Consider the following 19892-nt stretch of genomic DNA (forward strand, 5'->3'; position numbering starts at 1 on the left):
CGATCAGCAGCTTGTCGAGATGCTCTTGTAGACCTTGAAGACATTTTGAAAGAGAACTGAAAGGAATAGACTCATAGCTCAAAGTTAATAGGTTAGTAACCCAAAAACCAAAAAAACTAAGCTTGAGCAAGAAGATGAACTTGAGAGAGATTATAAGCTAGATTTTGATTGTTTTAAGCAAATGAGAGAGTGTGAGAAGCATAGGATCGAGTTTAGCTGTTTATAAAGAAGCTAAGGGGACAAAGAGACAAGGGTGGAGCGTCCATACCATTCAAATTTGAATTGAGAATCTTTGACTCACTTTTTGCTGCAACTCGACCCCACCACTCGACCCCATGTGGTCGAGTGATTGACCAAAATTTGAATTTCGAAGTCCTTTCTCCCTCCACTCGATCGTGTAAGACAAAATTGAACCGATTGGGCTTGAAATTTTATTCCACTCGATCGAGTACCTCTTGTGGGCTGGTCGAGTGGCTTTGCGAATCCACTTCTACAAGTCCAATTCTTCTTAAATCCATCTACACTCTCATAAAATGGCCTGCCCAACACAAACATAAAAGAAAAGAAATCAAAACTACAAGGAAAATTAAGCATATTTACAATGATACCTTAGGAACTTCCTCCCTAGTGAGCTTGTTTAAAGTCACTAAGCTTGACTTTTGATGCCTTTTTAGGCTTGGTTTGGAGACCAAGGAGGTGATGAAATCCTCCCTGGTACAACTTGATCACTTTGGTGTTGCTTCTTGATCACTGCCCCCTTAACACTTGAACCTTGTTTCTTCTTAATTTTGAGCCTTGGTCTTGCCTTCTTCAAAGACCTCTTGTTGAGTTGCACTTGAAGATCCTTCACTAGATCAGTCAACTCTTGAACTGAACCCTTGAGCCGCTCCACAGATTCTTCATGAGATGAGACTTTAGCTTTTGAAATCTCTACTTCACTTGGGACCTCATAATCTCTCTTGTCTTTAAGAACAAAAGGTTGACCTCTAGTGAACAAAAGGTTGACCTCGAGTGTCTGGTCGAGTGGACTTCTGAGCTTGGTTTCTTCTGCTCTAACTCCTTGATCTTCTTCACTTTGATAGCTCAAATCCTTCTCAACATCCTTTCATTCTCCTTAGGATCCAAATTCACCTGTTTATGCAAGAAACTATGCAAATGCAATGCAATTCTACTCTAATGCATAAACAGTCCTAAAGCTACTCAATAATGGCTAAATGTGCTAATAAATCATGCAAAAGATGTGAATATACTAAGGTAAAACATGGTGAACTATATGAACATCATAGTTTTTGTTTTTTTTTTTTTTTTTTTTTAAGTGTCAATGCTGAAATTTGATGGCTTTTAGCTCCATTTAAAAAGTCGTAAGTATCATTTGGCACAGTCAAGATGGTTATGTTCTGCTAGAAGAGAAGAAATTTATTTATTCGATGTATTCTTTGCTTGATTCAGTGATCGAACTAACCTTAAGAATTTGGAAAAAAGCTAAAAGAAAGTCGAAGATGTTAATTATAGCTTTTAATTAAGATATAATTAATGTTAGGACAAACAAAGAAAGTAAAACAACAGTTGGATTGGTTAACTTAATTCATTTGTATTTCTCATCTTCTAGATCTTAATTTTGGAGACTTCGATGCAATACTATAATAATATTTCAACAACGACGGGAATTCAGAATTGCATTTTTTTTTGTTTCCGAAAGATCAAGAAGTGGCAACACAAGATGCCTATACGCAGACGATACGAGAGTGTTATCAACTATCAAGCAACATGCGTCTCACCAATAGTATTAATTATATATTTTAAAATTTGCATGCATATTTTACAAGTTTTGTTAACATCTTTTATTTTATTTTGATTTTATGTATTTTATATGATGTGTTTGACAAATTTTCAATTTGATAACTCATTTCTTCTGCTTGATTATTTAGTTAACATGCGCCATAAACCATTATTATTTTCTCATAAGATTACAATTTCTTTTTCTTCATTTTTATGCTTCTTCCCTGTTCCGTCAATAACATGTAAACACATATATATCTCTTAAAATAACATTTTTAATTAACGTCGGATCAAAGGTCTTTTAGTTTTCACATACATTGAAGTAGGAAATAGCTCATAAGAATTCATAGTCTGAACCCATTTTTTCCGTAAACCAAAAGAGAAATAAGACAAAAGAAAAAAAGCATAAAGGTTAGAAACTTGGAGGCACCAACAGTGAAGCCGCTTTATGCCCCTTCCTCTTTTTGACTTCACTCAGCCTGGTGCCCTACCTATATTCCAAACACCAAAATATAAAAACAAAAGAAATTGACTAGTAAATACTATACTTCTTAGTTTACTATATACGAAACCCAACAAGTCCATCGATGACAAAACCAGCCAATATTTTGGGATTGAACCGGTAATCCTACGGGCCAACCTGTTAAGGACAAGATTTGGCCCGCACAAAGACTTTAATCCCACTTTAACAACTTTTAATCAAGTGTATTTCACACTTTGGTCATCAAAGGAAAAGGGAAAAATGATGAGAAGGATATGACCTTAGGTTTGAGGATGCCGTACTTCTTGAATTGTTCCCTCACGACCCTGTTATATATGAAAGCAGCCCCTCTAAACTGTGGCAGAACCAACCATGCCACGAACACTAACTTCGCCGTGTACCATATCGGTATCCTATAAATTACTCAAGATATTTTCACCCATTTTTCTCTATTTTAATAACGTTACCATGACCACAAGAAATGAAACATAGATATGATATGGTTAATGTTACCACTCTAGGAGAGATTGAAGGATGAGTTCCGAGAGGGTAAGGAAAGAGTAGAGTATCCAATAAGCAAGCCATTGATCGTCATCTACTTTTGATGGGCTCTCTATTGCTAGAACCGACGCATATCTTTACCAATATCATAAACAATCAAATAAAAAATTTAAGATAACACCAAACAGAAATATGTATATTAGAAAACAATAGGAAATTACTTACAAGGGATAAAGCAGCATCACCACGGGTCTGCGTATGATCGTCCCAAGAAAACAAAAACACAAAATCACAATATTATAAACTGAGATCCTCAAAATAATTTTAATCAAAACATAATCAAACGATAAACTGAAGGAAACTAAATAAGATAGAGAAAAACAATAAAAAAAAATGATATAGAAGAGGAGACGAATGAATAAATATACCCAGCGAGAGAATGAAGAGCAGAGAGAGATGTCGATAGTTTTGTCATTTTTAAGAAGATGAACAACACAACAAAAATCCAAATCAATCAAATGGAAAGAAGTCTTAAAAGAAGTTTCGAAATGCTCTTTGTTTTTCTGAAACAAGACGACCAGAGAGAGAGATCTTCTTATTTATATTAAACTGTCCTGGTTTGGACATTCAAAACGGTTTTGCACAATTTGGTTCAAGTCCGAACCGGGAGAATTTGGTATCGTTTATTTCACATACCGAACCGATGAATCTAGTTTTTGATTTTTTAGTCTTGTGTACCATAAACTTTCCCATTTGGCTTTGGTATAACCGTAATGCCGGTTGATGAGAGCCAAATCAGATAGTCTGGTTTAGCTATTCTGGTTCGGTTTGTGTGGGATTAGTTTTGATGAGTAATATACCGGACACGTGGGAGTGAAAGAGACAGAGAGTATCGGATTCTAACTTGAGCGTGTCCGACATGTCACTGGCCAATAGAGGCCAGATGTCGGTGAGATTCTCTTTATTGTGATTTTCCATGCTTTTCTTTTCTTTATTTTCCTTTAATTACCCATTAAGAAAGAAGAAAATAGTATACCAAAGTAAATCAAGAAAAAGAAAACACATAACTAGTATAAATGTGCCAAGTATATATACTGATTCAATTCATAAACATTAGCAAATCTTATTTTGTCATTAACAAAATTTTATCCAATAAACAAAAAAATATAATTATATACATGTATCTTTATTTTCTTACCAAAACTATTTTATATAATATGAGAAGGTTTTCTTCTAACTTATCATAACACAACATTTGGCAGCGTATATCTTTGACACATGTTCTCACTTCTCAATTATTAAATTCTTTTAATTTATTTTTCTTAAAAATACATACATTATTTTTCTTATTCACTAAATGTAAATGATATTTCAGGACTAAAAAATATATTGACATTTATGCAACGCCCTTTTAATAATTATATATTGATATCATTTATCAATATTTTATATACTTAACATAACATTATAATTTTGCATAGATATCATTTATCAATATTTTATGTAATTACCATAAAATTATAATTCTGCCAATAAAAAATAATTAAATCTTATATATAATATGAGAAGGTTTTCTCATAACTTTGCATAACAACGACATTTGACAGCGTATATTTTCGATACATGTCCTCACTTCTCAATTATTAATTTTTTTTTAATTTGTTTTTCTCAGAAGTATATACATTATTCACTAAATTTAAAGTATATAATTAAATTTTTCATATTCACTAAATTTAAATGATATTTCATTACTAAAAAACATATTGACATTTATGCAATGTACTTTTAGTAATTATATATAGATATCATTTATCAATATTTTATTTAATTAACATAACATTATAATTTTGCATAGGTATCATTTATCAATATTTTATGTAATTACCATTATATTATAATTTTGCAAATGAAAAAGAATTAAATGTTAATATTATAAATTTTGGACAAAATAAATTTCTGATAATTAAAGTTTTAAATATTAATATCATAATTTTGGAAAAATATAATGTGATGGTTATTGAATTATTTACTAATTTCAAGCTATAAAAAAATTATAACATTATAATAGTTATTTGTTGACAAAAAATATAATATTTGTTTCACAGTTTTTGTGCCAAAATATCAAGTCAATTTATTTTAAAATAATTTCAAGATATAAAACAATATGATATTTTATTTTTCTTTATTAGTAATCATTAACACAATTTATTGCATATTAATTCTTTAAAATGTAACTCCCATGATGTTTGAAAAGAATTTAAAACAAATCTTTGAATACACTTTAATGTATTAATTGCAATACAATTTGTGTTTTACAAAAGAAAAAAAAAACACAGACAAAACCTATGATATATTTATTCTTTGTAATGTAACCATAATTCCCATGATGTTTGACAAAAAAAAAACTGAAAAACCTCTCATACTACAACATATTTAATAAATAGCTAGACAAAGTCTTCATCAAACATCATATTTTACCTCTCACATAATTTTCTAAATTTGGTAATATTTAACTTTTTTCTTTATGAGACATTTGTAGGTTTTGTAGAATATATAGATGTGAGCATATGAAATATGGTTATCCATTAGAAAGAGTTAGATGAAGAAGGTCTTAGGCACATAACACATTCTCACTTGTAAATGTTGGTAAATGTTATTTCGAATGCCTATTTTGTATATTAATATTGTATTTTTTTTTCTTTTGATCTATTTGATAATTTTTTAATATAAAAATTTTAGTTTTAGATCATAATTCATTAACCCTAATAGATTTTATATCTTAGTTACAATATTTATGCTACTTATTATCCATGTTATATTTTATACAAGTGTGTTTGTATATATTACCCATGAAAATGAGTTTAAACAAATATTAACTGTTTCGAATACTATTACTTTAAATTTGTACCTTAACGTTACAACTGTGCTTGTATGTATTTATTAACTTTCTTTATAATAACCAATTCCATGGTCCTTTATTTTATTTATAGGTTATGATTTCTGATGAGAAAGGTTTTGCGATGCTTTATGGTTTAGGGTCAAGGCAGATTTGGACGTCTATGTGATATATCTCATGATATGGGTTTCCAAAGCCATGTGATTCTTCCAAATTCAGTTTTTATTTTCTTACACAATTTAGTCTTAATTATTTTTTTAAAATATACTTAACATCTAATTTCTTTTCACAACATTATTGTTTGGGTTATACTATGTATGCACTTTTTTTCTCTTCTCATATGTTCCTTTATTTTTCCTAGCCATGATCGATTGTTGATGATGTGATGATAGTGTTTACCCGCAAGCAGAGCAAGACAATGGGATTTGACCATGTGTGCAAGTTTCATTAATACGCATTTAACATTATTCACCTCTACCACGTGTTTATCAAGTCGAAAGATCTAAAAATCACTCGAAGTTAATCCCAATTGCATTCTAGAGAGAGACGGAGGGAAAGAGAGAGAAGAACAATGTCTTGGAGAAGTAGAAAGATTTGAGTTATCTCTTCTTCCATCTATCACATGATTTTAGAAATAAAAACAAAGAAGAAGAAAAAAATTATCTGGTGAATAATTATTTTATGTTCTCTTAGATTATGCAGTGAACACTAAAAAAATTAACTCGATAATACGATGGTATGTTTTTAATCTTTTTCGTTGGTCATTTTGAGTATAATACAACATATATATATATATATATATACATTAATAATATATCAATATATATTAATAACATTTTTTTACTCAATTCTAAACTAAAATTCAGTTTGCATTTGGTATGTTCAATAGATATAAATTACGTGATAAAAATATAGAAGTATCTAACAGACAACTTTCTTTTCCAAATACAATTAATCAAGAAATAGAAAGAATTCAACTTCTAGAACACAAATGCATTTGAAGTCATTTGTATAATTCATTAAGATTATAATATTTTATTGCTAAAACATTTAAATTATAATAATAAAACATTTAACCATGTGTGAAGCATGATGGTAATATATAAATATCAAAATTATTTAGACATGCTACCTTTAGCTATCTAATTAATGGAATTAATTACATAGAGAATGAAGAAAGAGCGTGAGTTTCGACTCAAGAAGAGGTTATTCGAGAAATTCAAGCTACTGTCTTGTTCTTCTTGGAGGTGTCTGGTTTTAGAAGATATTGATGTTTTATAGATTATTTTAAAAGTGGACAAACTAACACATAATGTTCATGCTCAGCCATGTAATACGTAATCAATGTTCATTTCTCAACGTAAAAAATGTTTGTACGTCTTGATTGTGAATCAAAACATAAAAAGCTCTATATATTTTAAGTGACTGAGAATACTTATTTAAAAACAAAACAAATAACAAACATAAGATAATTTATTGACACACAAAATATAAAATTTTAAATATTTTAATAAATCTAATATCTGTTAAAATTATTATAAAGTTATCTCGCGCATCGCGCGAGTCTACTTCTAGTATATATATATAGTAAGGATAATAAAAGACAAAATCCTCTATATTTAAATTTTGTATGAAGATTTCACAAATATTTCATAAATAGTGATAAAATCATATATATTAATGGTATATTGATTTTTTGCCATTATATTGTTTTGGTTCAATTGCCATTGTAGATAAATGTTATACATAGGATTACCAGCAAACTTTTAATCCGTTGGTAAATTTTTCACAGAATGGTTTTATCAAAAACTTTTCTAAAGTTCTGTTGAAAATATTTTGACAGGCTAAGACCGTAAAAAAATTATTGTCAGTTTCTCAATTTCCAAATTTTCCAATTTCATCAAAATAATTTCAACAGTCAAAAGTTAAACTCTTTTCCCAACTGATGGGTCGTCGGAAAATTTCCAATGGTATGAATTCACATGTGTAGCTCCACTCTCAATTTTCTTTCTTTTGTTAAAGAGCTTATTCCACTCTCAGTTTTCACATGAGAAGATATATGAAAACCGAAGAAAATAAACTTATACATGTTTTCTAGTATCTATACTTCACAAGGATGGATTTATATATTAGAGTTGATGTATTATAACAACCTAGTGTTATAGAAATCGGGAACTCAGCAATTTGAAGATCTTCTCATTTTTTTATTTTTCTACTCGAATTTAGTTAAGCTGTAAGATAGGGACATGATGCACTTGTTCTTGTTGTAACAAAAAGTAATAAATTTTATATAATTGTTGATTCTATATAAAACAGCAACACTTAACCAAACTTTTCTCTTCCACGTTAAAATCATTTTGGCGTTTACTCAAATTCCATTCTTCGCTACCTGGTAACATTTCAAAACCTTAATAAAAGTCATGGTCTAAAATCCTTATGTAAGAGTGGGTTACTACAAAAGCTAGTCTGGATCACAAGCAAGCAATCTAGTGGCGAAAACTTATATGTTAGAGAAACTCTAACGGGGACGGCAAAACATCAATTATAGTGTTAATTCACTTCAATGGAACTGCAAAACAAACACTATCTCTATTTTTTTAGTGTTTTGTGAATAGTGTTACATCAAATATAGTGTAACAATATTCACAAAACACTAAACAAATATATCTTATTTCATTCATGTTTTTTATTTAAAATATATTTAAATTATTGTTTATCAACTAAACGTGCATTTGGAGTATTGCAGTTAAGATTGGCAATTGTGGCTGGACCTGCACATTTTTTGAGTAAGAAAATGTTACATGATATAATGAACATTTGTATCATAATGCATAATATAATTATAGAGGATGAACATGATGTTGACGCAACTATTGAAGAAAGAGTCGAGCAACGATGATGCTCAATTTCAAGAATTTTTAGCTCGACACAGACAAATTAAAAATCGCGAAGCACATATTGAACTTTGAAATGTATTAATTGAGCATTTGTGGTCCGAATTTACTAATTCTGAAAATTAGTAAAATGTAATTTATTTCTTAATTTTAAAAAGTATTTTAATTTATTGATTGTAATTTTATATTAAGTACTGAATTGAAATAAATCGTTTATATAAATATTGATTTGTATTAAACTATTAGAAAAAGAATTTTATTTAATAATATAATAAATAAAAGTTTTGTTTTTAGTGTAAAATTTGGTGTTGTGGTTGGAGATGTAAAACTTTTTAGAACACCGAAACACAAAATTTAGTGTCAAAATTTGATGTTTTGGTGTTTTATGGTTGGAGTTCTCTTAATCCCGTGTATAATTTCATAATTGTAGCCATGAATGATGGTGAAAAGTGGGATACTTTTCATAGATAATTTCATACAAAAGTAAAAAGTGGAATAATCATAACTGAATGTACAAAGAGGCCAATTGGTGAAGAGTATATGTTAGTCCAGTGGATAATTTCAGCCTAATTTTCATAGAGGTGATGTAACGTTCGCTAAGGATAATTTAGTTAGTTCAGTTTTTTTAAAAAATTTATTTGACAAAAAAAGTTTCGAGTTTGATGCATACGATATCAGGGTGTCGTGTTTCTTTTTAGTTATGTGAGAATTGGAATTATTTGGAAATTTGTACGAAACTGATGTGTTTTTTAGTGTTTCATTTCATTTAAAATTAATGTCGTGAGGTGATGAAATACACTAGGAGGACAATTTTTTATTTAACATTTTTTTTTAAAAATACGATCATTTAATTCGGATGAAACAAAAAATAAGTTACCAAAAGAAAGAGTACATTCAAATTAAAATACGGCATATAGATAAAGTAAAAATAAATAAATCCTACAAACAAACCCATCAAACTGACGATTTTATTACATAATGGTACAAGTGTTGGGGTTCTCGTCACTGAATATCTGTGGTGGATAAGCAAACATCTCCACGGGGTACCTTGGTGGCTGGTACTGATACTCATTCTTCTTCAGGTCTACCACTATGTTCCCCTCCACGGCCGCACCACCATCGCCTTTGGCACCACCGTCCTCCTTGGCCTCTTTTCCTTCTTTGGGTTGCCCATCTTCCTTTTTCTTCTCCTCCTTGTCTTTGGTTTCTTTTTCTTTTTCCGGAGGTTTTGGCGGCGGATCTTGCTTGACTACCGCGGCGTGCTTCCCGACCCTCTTGTAAACGAACTCAACTAGCTTTTCCGGGGTAAAAACTCCTTTGACGCTCACTTGTGATGCTTTAAAATCTGGTTCCACAGACTCGACTCCTATATAAAAACATGTTTTGGCTTTAAAATTGGTTAATTTTGCTAACATTCCAATAAATTTCTACCTATCATAGTTAACAACAATGTCCTGAAACAAAACACTTGTACAACTTATTTATAGAGGATATATTTAACATTACAACTAAAGAAAAAAAAAAAAAAAATCAGAGTGTATAGAACTTTGGGATTCTTGGGGAATAGGTAAAGTAAAAGTAAAACTAACGTAGTTGACTTAAGTTAAGACTCGACTCAACCCTACTCGAATTATGTAATCTTGAATAATTTAAAATAAGCAAAAACTATTTGTAAAGAAGAAAGAGTTGAAGCTATATGATTATAATAACAAAACTTAGGTGAATGGGTTTCATTTTCTAATGAAAGATTCACTAAACACATGCTCTTTCAAATTGCTATCTTTAAAAAAAGGACCTACATAGTACACACTTACAGTTTCAATTACAATAAAGAAATGGAATCATTTTATGACATACAGAAGAGTCCAAAACTTGATGTCCCAATTAAGTGTAGTCCCACAAATTCAGAATTAAAACTCAGATTTAATAGGAATTGTACCCAATTCAGAATATTTTAATTAAAAAATTTAAACAAGAAGAGTGAAAAAAAAAAAATACAAACCTTTCATTCTCATGATTCTCTTTTGAATCTCCATGGCACATGCTTCACAATGCATGTGAACACTAAGCACCACTGTCACTACCTGTTTTTTTTTTCTCAGTGCCCACAAAACATTATTGTTAATTTACACAGAACCAATCAACTCTCCTTCAAATTACAAATCAAACCCCTAAAATCTTACAAATATTAAAAACAATACCTCTTCTTTTTTCTCCTCAGGTTTAGGCTTCTCCTCCTCCTTTTTCTCCGGTTCGTTCGGAACCGGTTTAGGCTCCGGAACCGGCGAGAGAAGCTCCACTTGACGGTGGCTCTTCCTCTGTAGCCTTTCCAACACTTTTAATGGATCTGCCTTCTCTCCTTTCACCACAACTTTACTAGTTTTACAATCAGTTGTTACATCCTCCACTCCTATATATATCACATTTTCCCATTAGACCAAAACTTAGCTTAAAAATTTTTAAGTACTAAAAACTAAAGAAGCACTGTAATGAGTAATAGTGATACCTTCAAAGCCTTTAAGGCATCTATGGATCTTTTTAGCACAACCTTCACAATGCATAAAAATCTTAAGAACTATATCTTGAGGCTCTTTCTTCTTCTCTTCTTCTTCAGGTTTCTTATCCTCTGGTTTCAGTTGTGGCTCTTCAGCTTTCTTCTCCTCCATTTTCTTATCTTCCTGAAAATGGCAAAAATAAGGAGTAGTGAATTTGAGAAGTCAATAGTGTTTGTCTATGTAAAATTTCGAAAAAGTTTGAAAAAAACACACTAACCTCTCCCATTGAATTTAGTGTCAGTGTTGAGACTTGAGAGTTGAGTGGCACAATTATTTAAGCTTTTTTCTTCTTTCTTTCTTTCTTTCTTTCTATGGACCGTCAGATTTGGTGCTTTTGATCTGTTTATATATTACACACACACCACATATATGTTTTTTTCTTTTACCCCACAGAGACAGAGCGCATTTACTACCAATTTCGTATTTCGTATTGAAATAATGTATTTTTACTACTATCTTTTTTGTCCCATTCAATTACTATTATTCATAGATTTTGTTGTTGTTGTCATTGCTTTGAATGTGTTGTACTTTTGTTGTTTGTTAATGCTGGACTTGAATGTTTGCATCACATAAAAAATAATAATTAATGGTGGTAAAATACGTTATTTGAAAGGGATTTGAAACACAGAGAAAATGTGATGAAGAAAAAGTTCAAAATTTTCTAGACGTTGTGTCATTTTCGAAACCTCTTATAATTGACACGAAAATCTCGTGAAAGGGGGAACAAATACTTGACTATATATTGAAAAATCTAGTCAAAAAGTACAACTATTTACTTGAGAATGGTTTATTGAATTCTGCCAAAAAGAAATTAAACTCCTCTAATAATTTATCCACTATTTCGCACAACCTAGACTTTGATTAAGTAACAAATAAAATGTATTATTGCAAATGGCATACCACAAAATAGGTAGAAATTCACATGGGGGGTGTAAATACTAAGTCCTGGCAGAAAGACTTGGAATTTTATAAGAAGACATGTTGTATCCATGACAAATTATATTCTTTCGATGTCAGAAAACGCCTTAGTTTGACAGTTTCCCGTTGAGATATTAGAGAAGTCTTAATGTGTACATATTTATGAATCCTAATTGAACCTGTCAATTGTATTAACAAAAAAAAAAGAATAAACGTACAAAAAAAATACACAAATTTAGATGAGATATATAACTTTATCTTCACATACATAGCCGACATTTCGAATATTTAAGGAGCGCTAAAGGAGTGACGGGGCTAAACCGGCTAAGAAGCTCCCGCCTACGTAGACCAACAAGAGGCCATGCATAAATTAATAAGTACTACTATTCTTTTTATCGAGAAGTGAAATATTATAACAATAATTTTTTTTTTGCGATAATTTGTTATAATGGCACGATGTTTTTGAATCTAGAGAGTCTCGTCATGTGTTTCAGTTTGGTTCCTTCCATCTCTCTCTCCTTTAAACTATTACTTGTCCCATTTATTGGATGGTTGGTGTTTTTAGTTGCAAATACCAACCGATTCTATCTTTGCTAGTATTTGGCAAGGCTTTACTAAAAAGTATGTAAAAGCCTTCTCTTTTGTACTAGACTTTGAAGAAAATATTCCATCAGGATATATTGCTATATATGGTATTATAAATTTATAATGAAACGTTTTTTACCTAAACAATGAACTTAGTGGGCTTCCTTAAGTCCAGTAGTAGTTAAGGAAGACGACTATATAGATCATCTAATCTTGTGATACGGGAACAATCAAATTCTTTTCTTTCTATTTTTTGGCAAAGATATGTTCATTAATTAATTAAAGGAGTCTCGTACAAACAGGAGGATCGTTTAAGATCACTTTTACTAAAGCATCAGCTTTCTTATTTTGCTCTCTCGGAATGTATTGAAAAGAAAGCTCTAGAAAAGTAGAAAAGATAGTGCGGATATCATGTATAATCCCATGGAGCTCTTTGTGAGAAATCTCCGATTTGATGACTTCGATCAATTGAGTCGAATCCGAAGCTAAAGAGAGTTTTGAAAAACCTAGATCTGATGCCTGTGTCAAGGCTTTGAGTAGGGCAAGTCCTTCTGCTAGAAGCGGTGAACCAACATGAGTCATCCTGAGGGCGTCAGAGCGTTGAGAGTTCGTGGCTCGATTCGAGAAGTGCCATCCCAGTCCTGCAGATCTCGATGTTCGATCCTAGGCAGCGTCGGAGAAACCAAGTGTTACATCTGGTGGTGGAGGTTGTTGTCTCTGGTTTCTTTGCTTGACTTTCCGATCTTCCTCTAGTAATTGAGCCTCTTGCCATTCCCGAGCTAAGGTGACTGCCACTCGTACTGTCTCGATTGGAGGGTCATGGCTTTTCTCAAAAATCTGATGATTGCGAGCAGTCCAGATTTTCCAAAGGATCCAGGGGTAGAGGGGGCCTTGTCCAACCCCGGTTGGCGGTAAGCATATACTCTTTTGGAGAGCTTCAAAAGCCTCTATATTTGTGGTGAAGAGGTTTGATTTGATTTGATGTTGTACCGGGGTCTGTTCCCAAACCTGTTTTGCGTAGGTGCAGGTGAAGAATAGGTGGGTTGCGGTTTCTTTGTTGGCACAGAAAGGGCAGCAAACCGTCAAATTGACCTGTCGTGCCTTGAGGTTCTCTCCCACAGGTAAAGCTTCCCGCATTAATTTCCATAGAAAGAATTTGATTTTCGGGGATGTTTTTATATTCCAAATATGCTCTTTCCACTTGAAGTCTTTGACCGTATCCTGCAACAGGGTAGGTGTCGGGTGTTGAACAATGCTCTCATAGTAGCCAGAATTTGTGGAGTAGGTTCCCGAGGTTGTGGATAGCCAAGCATAACTATCCTTCCCACCCCATTTACTTAGTTTGATCTCCAGGATTTGATCAGCAAATCCTGGGAGAATTTGCATTACTTTTTCTTTGTCCCAATCCAGCGTCTCCGGAGATATCAGGTGGTGGACATTCAGGTTAGCCGTGTCCTGAGGAGCTGGTCCCATTGGCACCGTTGGGGAGGTAAGAGAGATCCAAGGATCTTTCCAGATAAGGGTATCAAACCATTACCAATTACTCTTCCCAACTGTGTTTTCAGGAGCTCTTTACCAATAAGGATGCCTCTTCAGCCATGGGAGGTCGAGGTCGGGGGATTGCTTTCTAGAAAAGGGGTTTTGTAGCAGTATTTACCGAGGAGGACTCTAGCTAAAAAGCAGTTGGGTTTTGTCAAAATTCTCCAGCTTATTTTGGCCAGGAGTGCATCATTGAAGCATTGTAAGTCGCGGAAACCTAGGCCTCCTTCCCCTTTTGCTCTTGCTAGTTTCTCCCAGGAAACCCAACACATTTTATTTTTCTCCATACTCGAGTCCCACCAGAAACGAGTTAGAACTGATTGTATATGCTTGTACAGGGAGCAGGGGAGCTTAAAGCAGGACATGGAGTAAGTTGGCATTGCAGCTAGTACCGATTTTAGCATTGTCATTTTCCCCGCAACTGTGAGGTGTCGAGAGGACCAACTGCAAGCTCTCTGGCGGATTCTATCCACTATTGCTGTAAAGAGGTCCTTCTTTTACCTGCCAAACAGCTTAGGAAGCCCCAAATATTTACCAAGTCCTCCCTCCTTATGGATCCCCAGATGAGATTTGATTCTGTCTTTTGTTTCAGGGGGCGTTTTAGCAGAGATTGTGATCGCAGACGTGGCTGCGTTTATCATTTGTCCTGAGGCTCTTCCATACTCGTGAAGGATTCGTTGCAGAGTGTTGCAGTTTTGTTGATCCATCTTGCAGAAGAACATGGTGTCGTCTGCGAAGAGTAAGTGGCTGAGTCTTGGACTATGTTTTCTAACTTTGATTCCTGTAAGCTTTTTCTCATCCTGAGCTTTCTTGCATAGGCCTGTCAGCACTTCACTGCAAAGGATAAATAGATAGGGGGGTAGCGGGTTTCTCTGTCTGATACCGCGCTTGGGGGTTACCAGTCCTTGTGCTGATTCATTTAGGAGATAGGAGTAGCTCACGGTGGTAACACATTGCATGATCCAGCTTGTCCAGGTAGGGTGAAATCCTAGTCGTTCCAGTACCTTGGATATAAAATCCCATTCAATCCTGTCATATGCCTTGCTCATGTCAGTTTTAACTGCCATATACCATCTTTGTTTTGCTGTGGAGGAATGCAGGTAATGGAGAACTTCATGCGTTATGAGCACATTGTCTGAGATGGCTCTCTCCTGTACAAATGCATTGGTTCTCTGACACAATCGTGTGCAGGATGGGTTGCAGCCTTCTGGTAAGGATTTTTGAAATGATTTTATAATACACGGTGCATAGGGCAATGGGCCTATAGTCTGATATTTTCTTTGGATTTGTGATTTTAGGGATCAAACGGACATAGGTCTTGTTTATATTATTTGGTAGGATAGCCGTGGAGAAGAAGCTCTGGACTTCAGTGATGATCTGAGTTCCCACAGTTTGCCAGTTCGATTGAAAGAAACTGGCTGAGAAACCATCTGGCCCCAGGGCTTTGTCAGCATGAATGGAGAATCAAGCCGCTTTGATTTCTTCTTGTGATGGTAGAGAGATCAGCTTTCGGTTTGTATCCTCGGAAATCCATGGAGACAAAGCCTCATGCACCGTTGTGGAGTCATACAAACCTACAGATTGAAAAAGGTTATTGTAGTAGTTTGTTATGAATTGCAGGATCTTGTTCTCTTCGTACCAAGCTTGTCCATTATCATCTTCTAACACAGCAAGTTTATTGATTGTTTTCCTTCCCTTGGTGATAGCATGAAAATACCCAGTATTTTTGTCTCCTAGAGTCAGCCACAGCTGTTGACTTCTCTGCTTCCAAAATGCCTCTTCATCACTGTAAGCTTGTTTTAACTCATCATTTATTACCGCTATCATCATGGTGTTAGCTGAAGAAGTTGACATTGAAATGTCTAGTTTTTGGCGAGCCTCCTCTATTCTCTTCTGACTATTGAAATGATGTTGCTTTGTCCACCGGATAAGGGCAGTTCTGCACTTGTTAATTTTCTGTTCAACTTGCTCTTCTTCCTCTGGCCTCTAGTTTTCCTTAATGAGATGTGTGACTTCCTTGTTGCGTTTTAGTCTTTTTGTTGTGTAGATCAAAGAAAGTCATGAGAGGTCGGTGATCAGAGCCTTCAAATTCGAGATACTGGGAACGACCTGAAGGATAGGCCTTAGCCCAGGAGGTATTCGACATTGTCCTATCTAATCTGCACTGCACTAAGTGATTATAATGTCGACCTTGCCAAAATAAGAAGTTCCCGGAGTGTTGCAGATCGAAAAGATCAAGTTCTGACATCATTGTGCGCAAGTCAATGAAAGATCCCTCTGGTCTGGCTGGGCCCCCTTGTTTCTCAGATGAGTCTATCATGTCATTGAAATCACATGTTAATAGCCATGGATCACTTTGCATTTTGCTTATATCAGTTATCTGATCCCACACTAATTTTCTCTTTGCCTTCTCAGGTTCGCCATAGATGAAGGTAGCGAAAAAGCTTTTTCCCTCTGCTTTGATGGATGTATCTATGAAGTTTGAGCTTTCCTGCAGTACCTCGAGTTCGATATGATTTTTCCAGAGTAGAGCAAGACCCCCACCTCCCTGGCCATGAGGTGAGACAAGTTTAATTGCTGAATAATTTAGACATTGGAGTTTAGTGAGAACAAAGTCATCAGCATTCTTTGTCTCCATGAGGAAGATTATGTCTGGGGAGAAACGTTTGTGTATCTCCCGAAGTCTGCAAACTGTCATGGGATTCCCCAAACCACAACAGTTCAAGCTCAGAGTTCTTAAGGAAGAGGTTGTGGAGGATCCCAAAAACCCTCCTTGGTCTTTACAATGGATGGTATGATGGTAGCTTGTGGTGGGACTCTACTAGTAGACGGTCTGTTATCAGCTTGTCTTGAAAAATTTTGGTGACTTTGTCTATTCTGTCCCCCAGTGCCGTTGTTCACAGTGTTCTCTCCACCATGGGATGTATGGTTCTCAGGATTGGTTCTTCGCTTTGGGGAATTTTGAATGAGCACCTTGTTTCTCTTGCTAGATTTGGCACCTAACAAATGTGTTGGTCCTTTGCTTGCAGCTTTATTGATTGGAGGGCGGCCTCGTTTTTTCTTTTTTGTCCCCTCTCTACCCTCAGCATTTAGAGCCGGATGTTGCGGGAGATCATGGCTCATATCAGGTTGGCTCTCTTCAAACTCCCTGTTTGCGATTGTAGCATTTGTAATAATTTGGGAGGCTGTCTCCACCATGCGATTGTAGCATTTGTAATAATTTGGGAGGCTGTCTCCACCATTAGATTTCGAGCCTCCCCTTGGATGACTCTTTGTTTTCTGGCGGCTTGTTCCGTAGGGTCAGGAACACTTACATATTGGATGGTGACATCACGGAGCTCTCCCATTACTTCTTCTCGTGAAGGTACCACAGGGGGGAGGGGGAAGTGTATTATGGGGAGGTGTGACCTCTGGTTCAGTATCTCGTTCAAGAGGGGGACGTCGGGGGCGTGAGGTTTCAGAGAAGTCCATAGGTATGTTTGTACTTCTTTCTTTACTTTGTGTTTTTCCCTCCATTGCCAGTACTGAGGTCGACGTTCAGGGAACAGTTGTCTTGGGTGATGTCTGGAGGGATTCTCTCTAGAGTAACTTTGTGGTTGTCTATCCAATCTTGCAGGGAGTACTGGGGGTTGGTGTCTCGCTCTTGGCGCCGAGTAAGCTCTGAGACTTAGAAGTCTATCCTCCGGGTATCTTCCTTGAGATTGGGGTGGTCCTGATGAACCCGTTTGGCGGGGTAGTGGTTTTGGATGGGATGATGAGAGGAGGCATTGCGTCCTGAGGAGGGTGAGCTTATTTTTTGAGATGGGGGCTGGTTTGTTGTAATTTCCCTCGATCTTTCTCTGGTTGTTTTAACTAGTCCCAGGCAATCTTTCTTTTCATGCGACAGTCTACTGCAGTGAGAGCAGTGATTTTTCAGTCCCTTGTATTCCAGGGAGATGAGGGCTTCACTGCCATCATGGAACTCCACTATTGTATCCTTAATGAGAGGTTGGAGACCATCTATCAAAATGCGCATTTTAATCATGGTGGAGGTGATTTCCTGGTCTAGGAGCTCGCCAACTCCCTCCCCAATGGATTCAATCATTTCGAGTTTCCAGTAATGTTTTGGTAGCCCTTTGATGTCAATCCAAAATGGGATTTTGGATGGAAAGGATGGGGAGATGATAGGCTCACACTTCTGGAGTATGACCATCCATCTATCGAAATGGTAAGGTCTGTTGGCTAGGACCTTGATCATATCTTCTTCATATTCGAAGAGAAACTGGAAACAACCATTTCCTAAGTCAGATCCAGTAGCTTTACCCCGGAGATTCCATCTGTTAGATAGGAAAGGTATGAGTGACCATAGTCTCTGTTGAGCAGGATTGGTGATTCGTCCAATCAGTGTGAGAGCGTTTTCCTCTATAAGGTCCATGTTGTCAAGATCTGGTGCTCTGACTCTTCTGCGGACAGGTGGAGCAAACTCATCTTGCTTTTCTTTGCCTTTCAGGTGGTAGGGGATACTTTTCTCCATAGTGAAGAGAGTCGAAAGAAGCTCGTGGTCTCCTTGTTTGGAGTTAGGATTCTTCACACTAAGTTGAGAGTTTTCTTGCCGTTAAAGCTGAGGTTTCTTGCTTTAAAAGCTGAGAGTTAACTTGCGAGTAATAATAAATGCAGGTGGAAATACAGTTCTTCATACTGAGGTGAGGGAGTTCAAGATATTTAAGGGAAGTCTTAAATGATAGAGAGTCGAGAGGTTACTATAGTGGGGTTTGAAGTACTCTGTTCATATTCCTTACCAACCATGGCAGGCGAGGGTTAATGCTTGAGTATAGGTGATGGGGCGTCTCCTTGGTTACAAAAGCAGACGGCCAGACATGAGGGGCGTCTCCTGCGCCGGACTCATTCCGGAAGGGCATCGGTCGTGACCAAAGTCCGGCGAAAAATGTTTGAAAATCGGAGAAATTACTAGAAAAAGAAGTAAAAAGTGGGTAAAATCTGTTTTTTTTTAACTTTGTTTACTTCTTTTCGCTCCTTTTGGAAAAGGACTAAAGAGAAAACCCTTTTGTAGTTATATCAAATTCCTTTCTAGAAGTTATTTTCGGTTTATCTACACGACAAAATTAGTTTACCTTTTAATGAATTTATCAGAAGAATCCCATGTGGGATGGTTGTAATGTGAGTTTTCGATCTAATACAATGAGTTAGCGGACCTAAAAAATATTTACGTTCTCTTTTTCTTGAAAAAAAAGAAATTATGTTCACAATTTTTAGTTAATCTCTCTTCTTCAGAACTAAAAGTGTATATGTTTTACACAAGAATATTTCTTCTCTCTAGTAGTGTCGAGAATAATTGAAAACATATGACATGATTGAATAGTGTGGTTCAACAATCGTTCAACGATTTATCAAAAAAAAACAATAAAAAAAAAAAAAAACAATTGTTCAACGAATCAACTGAACGGTCGTCCATTAAGTCTACAATTTCCAACTTTTAAGCTATTGTTGTTCCACTTAATTCAGAAATTCCAAATCAGTATCTAAATGTCTTTTTCTTTTTTTCTTTCATTAACTAGTAAAGAAAGGTACAATAAAGGCAGTTTTTCATCTGTTGGTTTATCTAAAGAAATTTATTTCGTATAGGTTACTGATAAGCAAGTTAGGTAGCTTCCGATCCGTCTTTTGATATTTGGTTAATAGCTAAATTGTATATATACTCAAAAAAATATTTGATGTTCTGTTTAGAAACATCTATGTTTTTTAAG

At 34.9% G+C, this 19892-nt stretch overlaps 4 protein-coding genes and 1 long non-coding RNA gene across 10 annotated transcripts; 1 reads left to right on the forward strand and 4 right to left on the reverse strand.

Annotated features, from left to right (window-relative positions):
• Nucleotides 1-2036: 2036 nt before the first annotated feature.
• On the reverse strand, nucleotides 2037-3822 carry LOC104725574 (HVA22-like protein e). The gene is made up of 5 exons (XM_010444249.3): nucleotides 3190-3822; nucleotides 2987-3013; nucleotides 2774-2896; nucleotides 2541-2673; nucleotides 2037-2270 (listed from the first exon to the last, which is right to left on the reverse strand). The coding sequence occupies exons 1-5, from the start codon at nucleotides 3234-3236 to the stop codon at nucleotides 2250-2252; spliced, it is 351 nt and encodes a 116-aa protein (XP_010442551.1). The 5' UTR covers nucleotides 3237-3822; the 3' UTR covers nucleotides 2037-2249.
• A 1276-nt stretch (nucleotides 3823-5098) lies between these two features.
• On the forward strand, nucleotides 5099-6407 carry LOC147935227 (uncharacterized). Of its 5 annotated transcripts, none has more exons than XR_015570469.1 (3): nucleotides 5111-5407; nucleotides 5752-5857; nucleotides 6019-6407. It is a non-coding gene; the product is annotated as an uncharacterized LOC147935227 (long non-coding RNA). The 5 variants fall into 5 exon arrangements; XR_015570467.1 differs by having other exon boundaries at nucleotides 5131-5263; XR_015570470.1 differs by having other exon boundaries at nucleotides 5131-5263; nucleotides 6050-6407.
• Nucleotides 6408-9405: 2998 nt separating this feature from the next.
• Nucleotides 9406-11732, reverse strand: LOC104725575 (heavy metal-associated isoprenylated plant protein 7). 2 transcript variants are annotated; one of them, XM_010444251.3, is made up of 5 exons: nucleotides 11324-11732; nucleotides 11058-11229; nucleotides 10753-10961; nucleotides 10554-10635; nucleotides 9406-9917 (listed from the first exon to the last, which is right to left on the reverse strand). In XM_010444251.3, exons 1-5 carry the CDS (start codon nucleotides 11330-11332, stop codon nucleotides 9523-9525), a joined length of 867 nt encoding a protein of 288 aa, XP_010442553.1. In that variant the 5' UTR covers nucleotides 11333-11732; the 3' UTR covers nucleotides 9406-9522. The 2 variants fall into 2 exon arrangements, with proteins under 2 accessions (XP_010442553.1, XP_010442552.1); XM_010444250.3 differs by having other exon boundaries at nucleotides 9406-9938.
• A 1540-nt stretch (nucleotides 11733-13272) lies between these two features.
• Nucleotides 13273-14082, reverse strand: LOC109127959 (uncharacterized). Its single transcript, XM_087472911.1, has one exon. The coding sequence runs from the start codon at nucleotides 14080-14082 to the stop codon at nucleotides 13273-13275; it is 810 nt and encodes a 269-aa protein (XP_087329037.1).
• Nucleotides 14083-17815: 3733 nt separating this feature from the next.
• Nucleotides 17816-18661, reverse strand: LOC147935228 (uncharacterized). The gene has a single exon (XM_087472912.1). It carries the CDS (start codon nucleotides 18659-18661, stop codon nucleotides 17816-17818), a length of 846 nt encoding a protein of 281 aa, XP_087329038.1.
• Nucleotides 18662-19892: the final 1231 nt, after the last annotated feature.

Source organism: Camelina sativa, chromosome 11 (assembly GCF_030686135.1).
Source record: "Camelina sativa cultivar CO46 ecotype springtype chromosome 11, ASM3068613v1".
NCBI classification, from domain to species: Eukaryota; Viridiplantae; Streptophyta; class Magnoliopsida; order Brassicales; family Brassicaceae; genus Camelina; species Camelina sativa.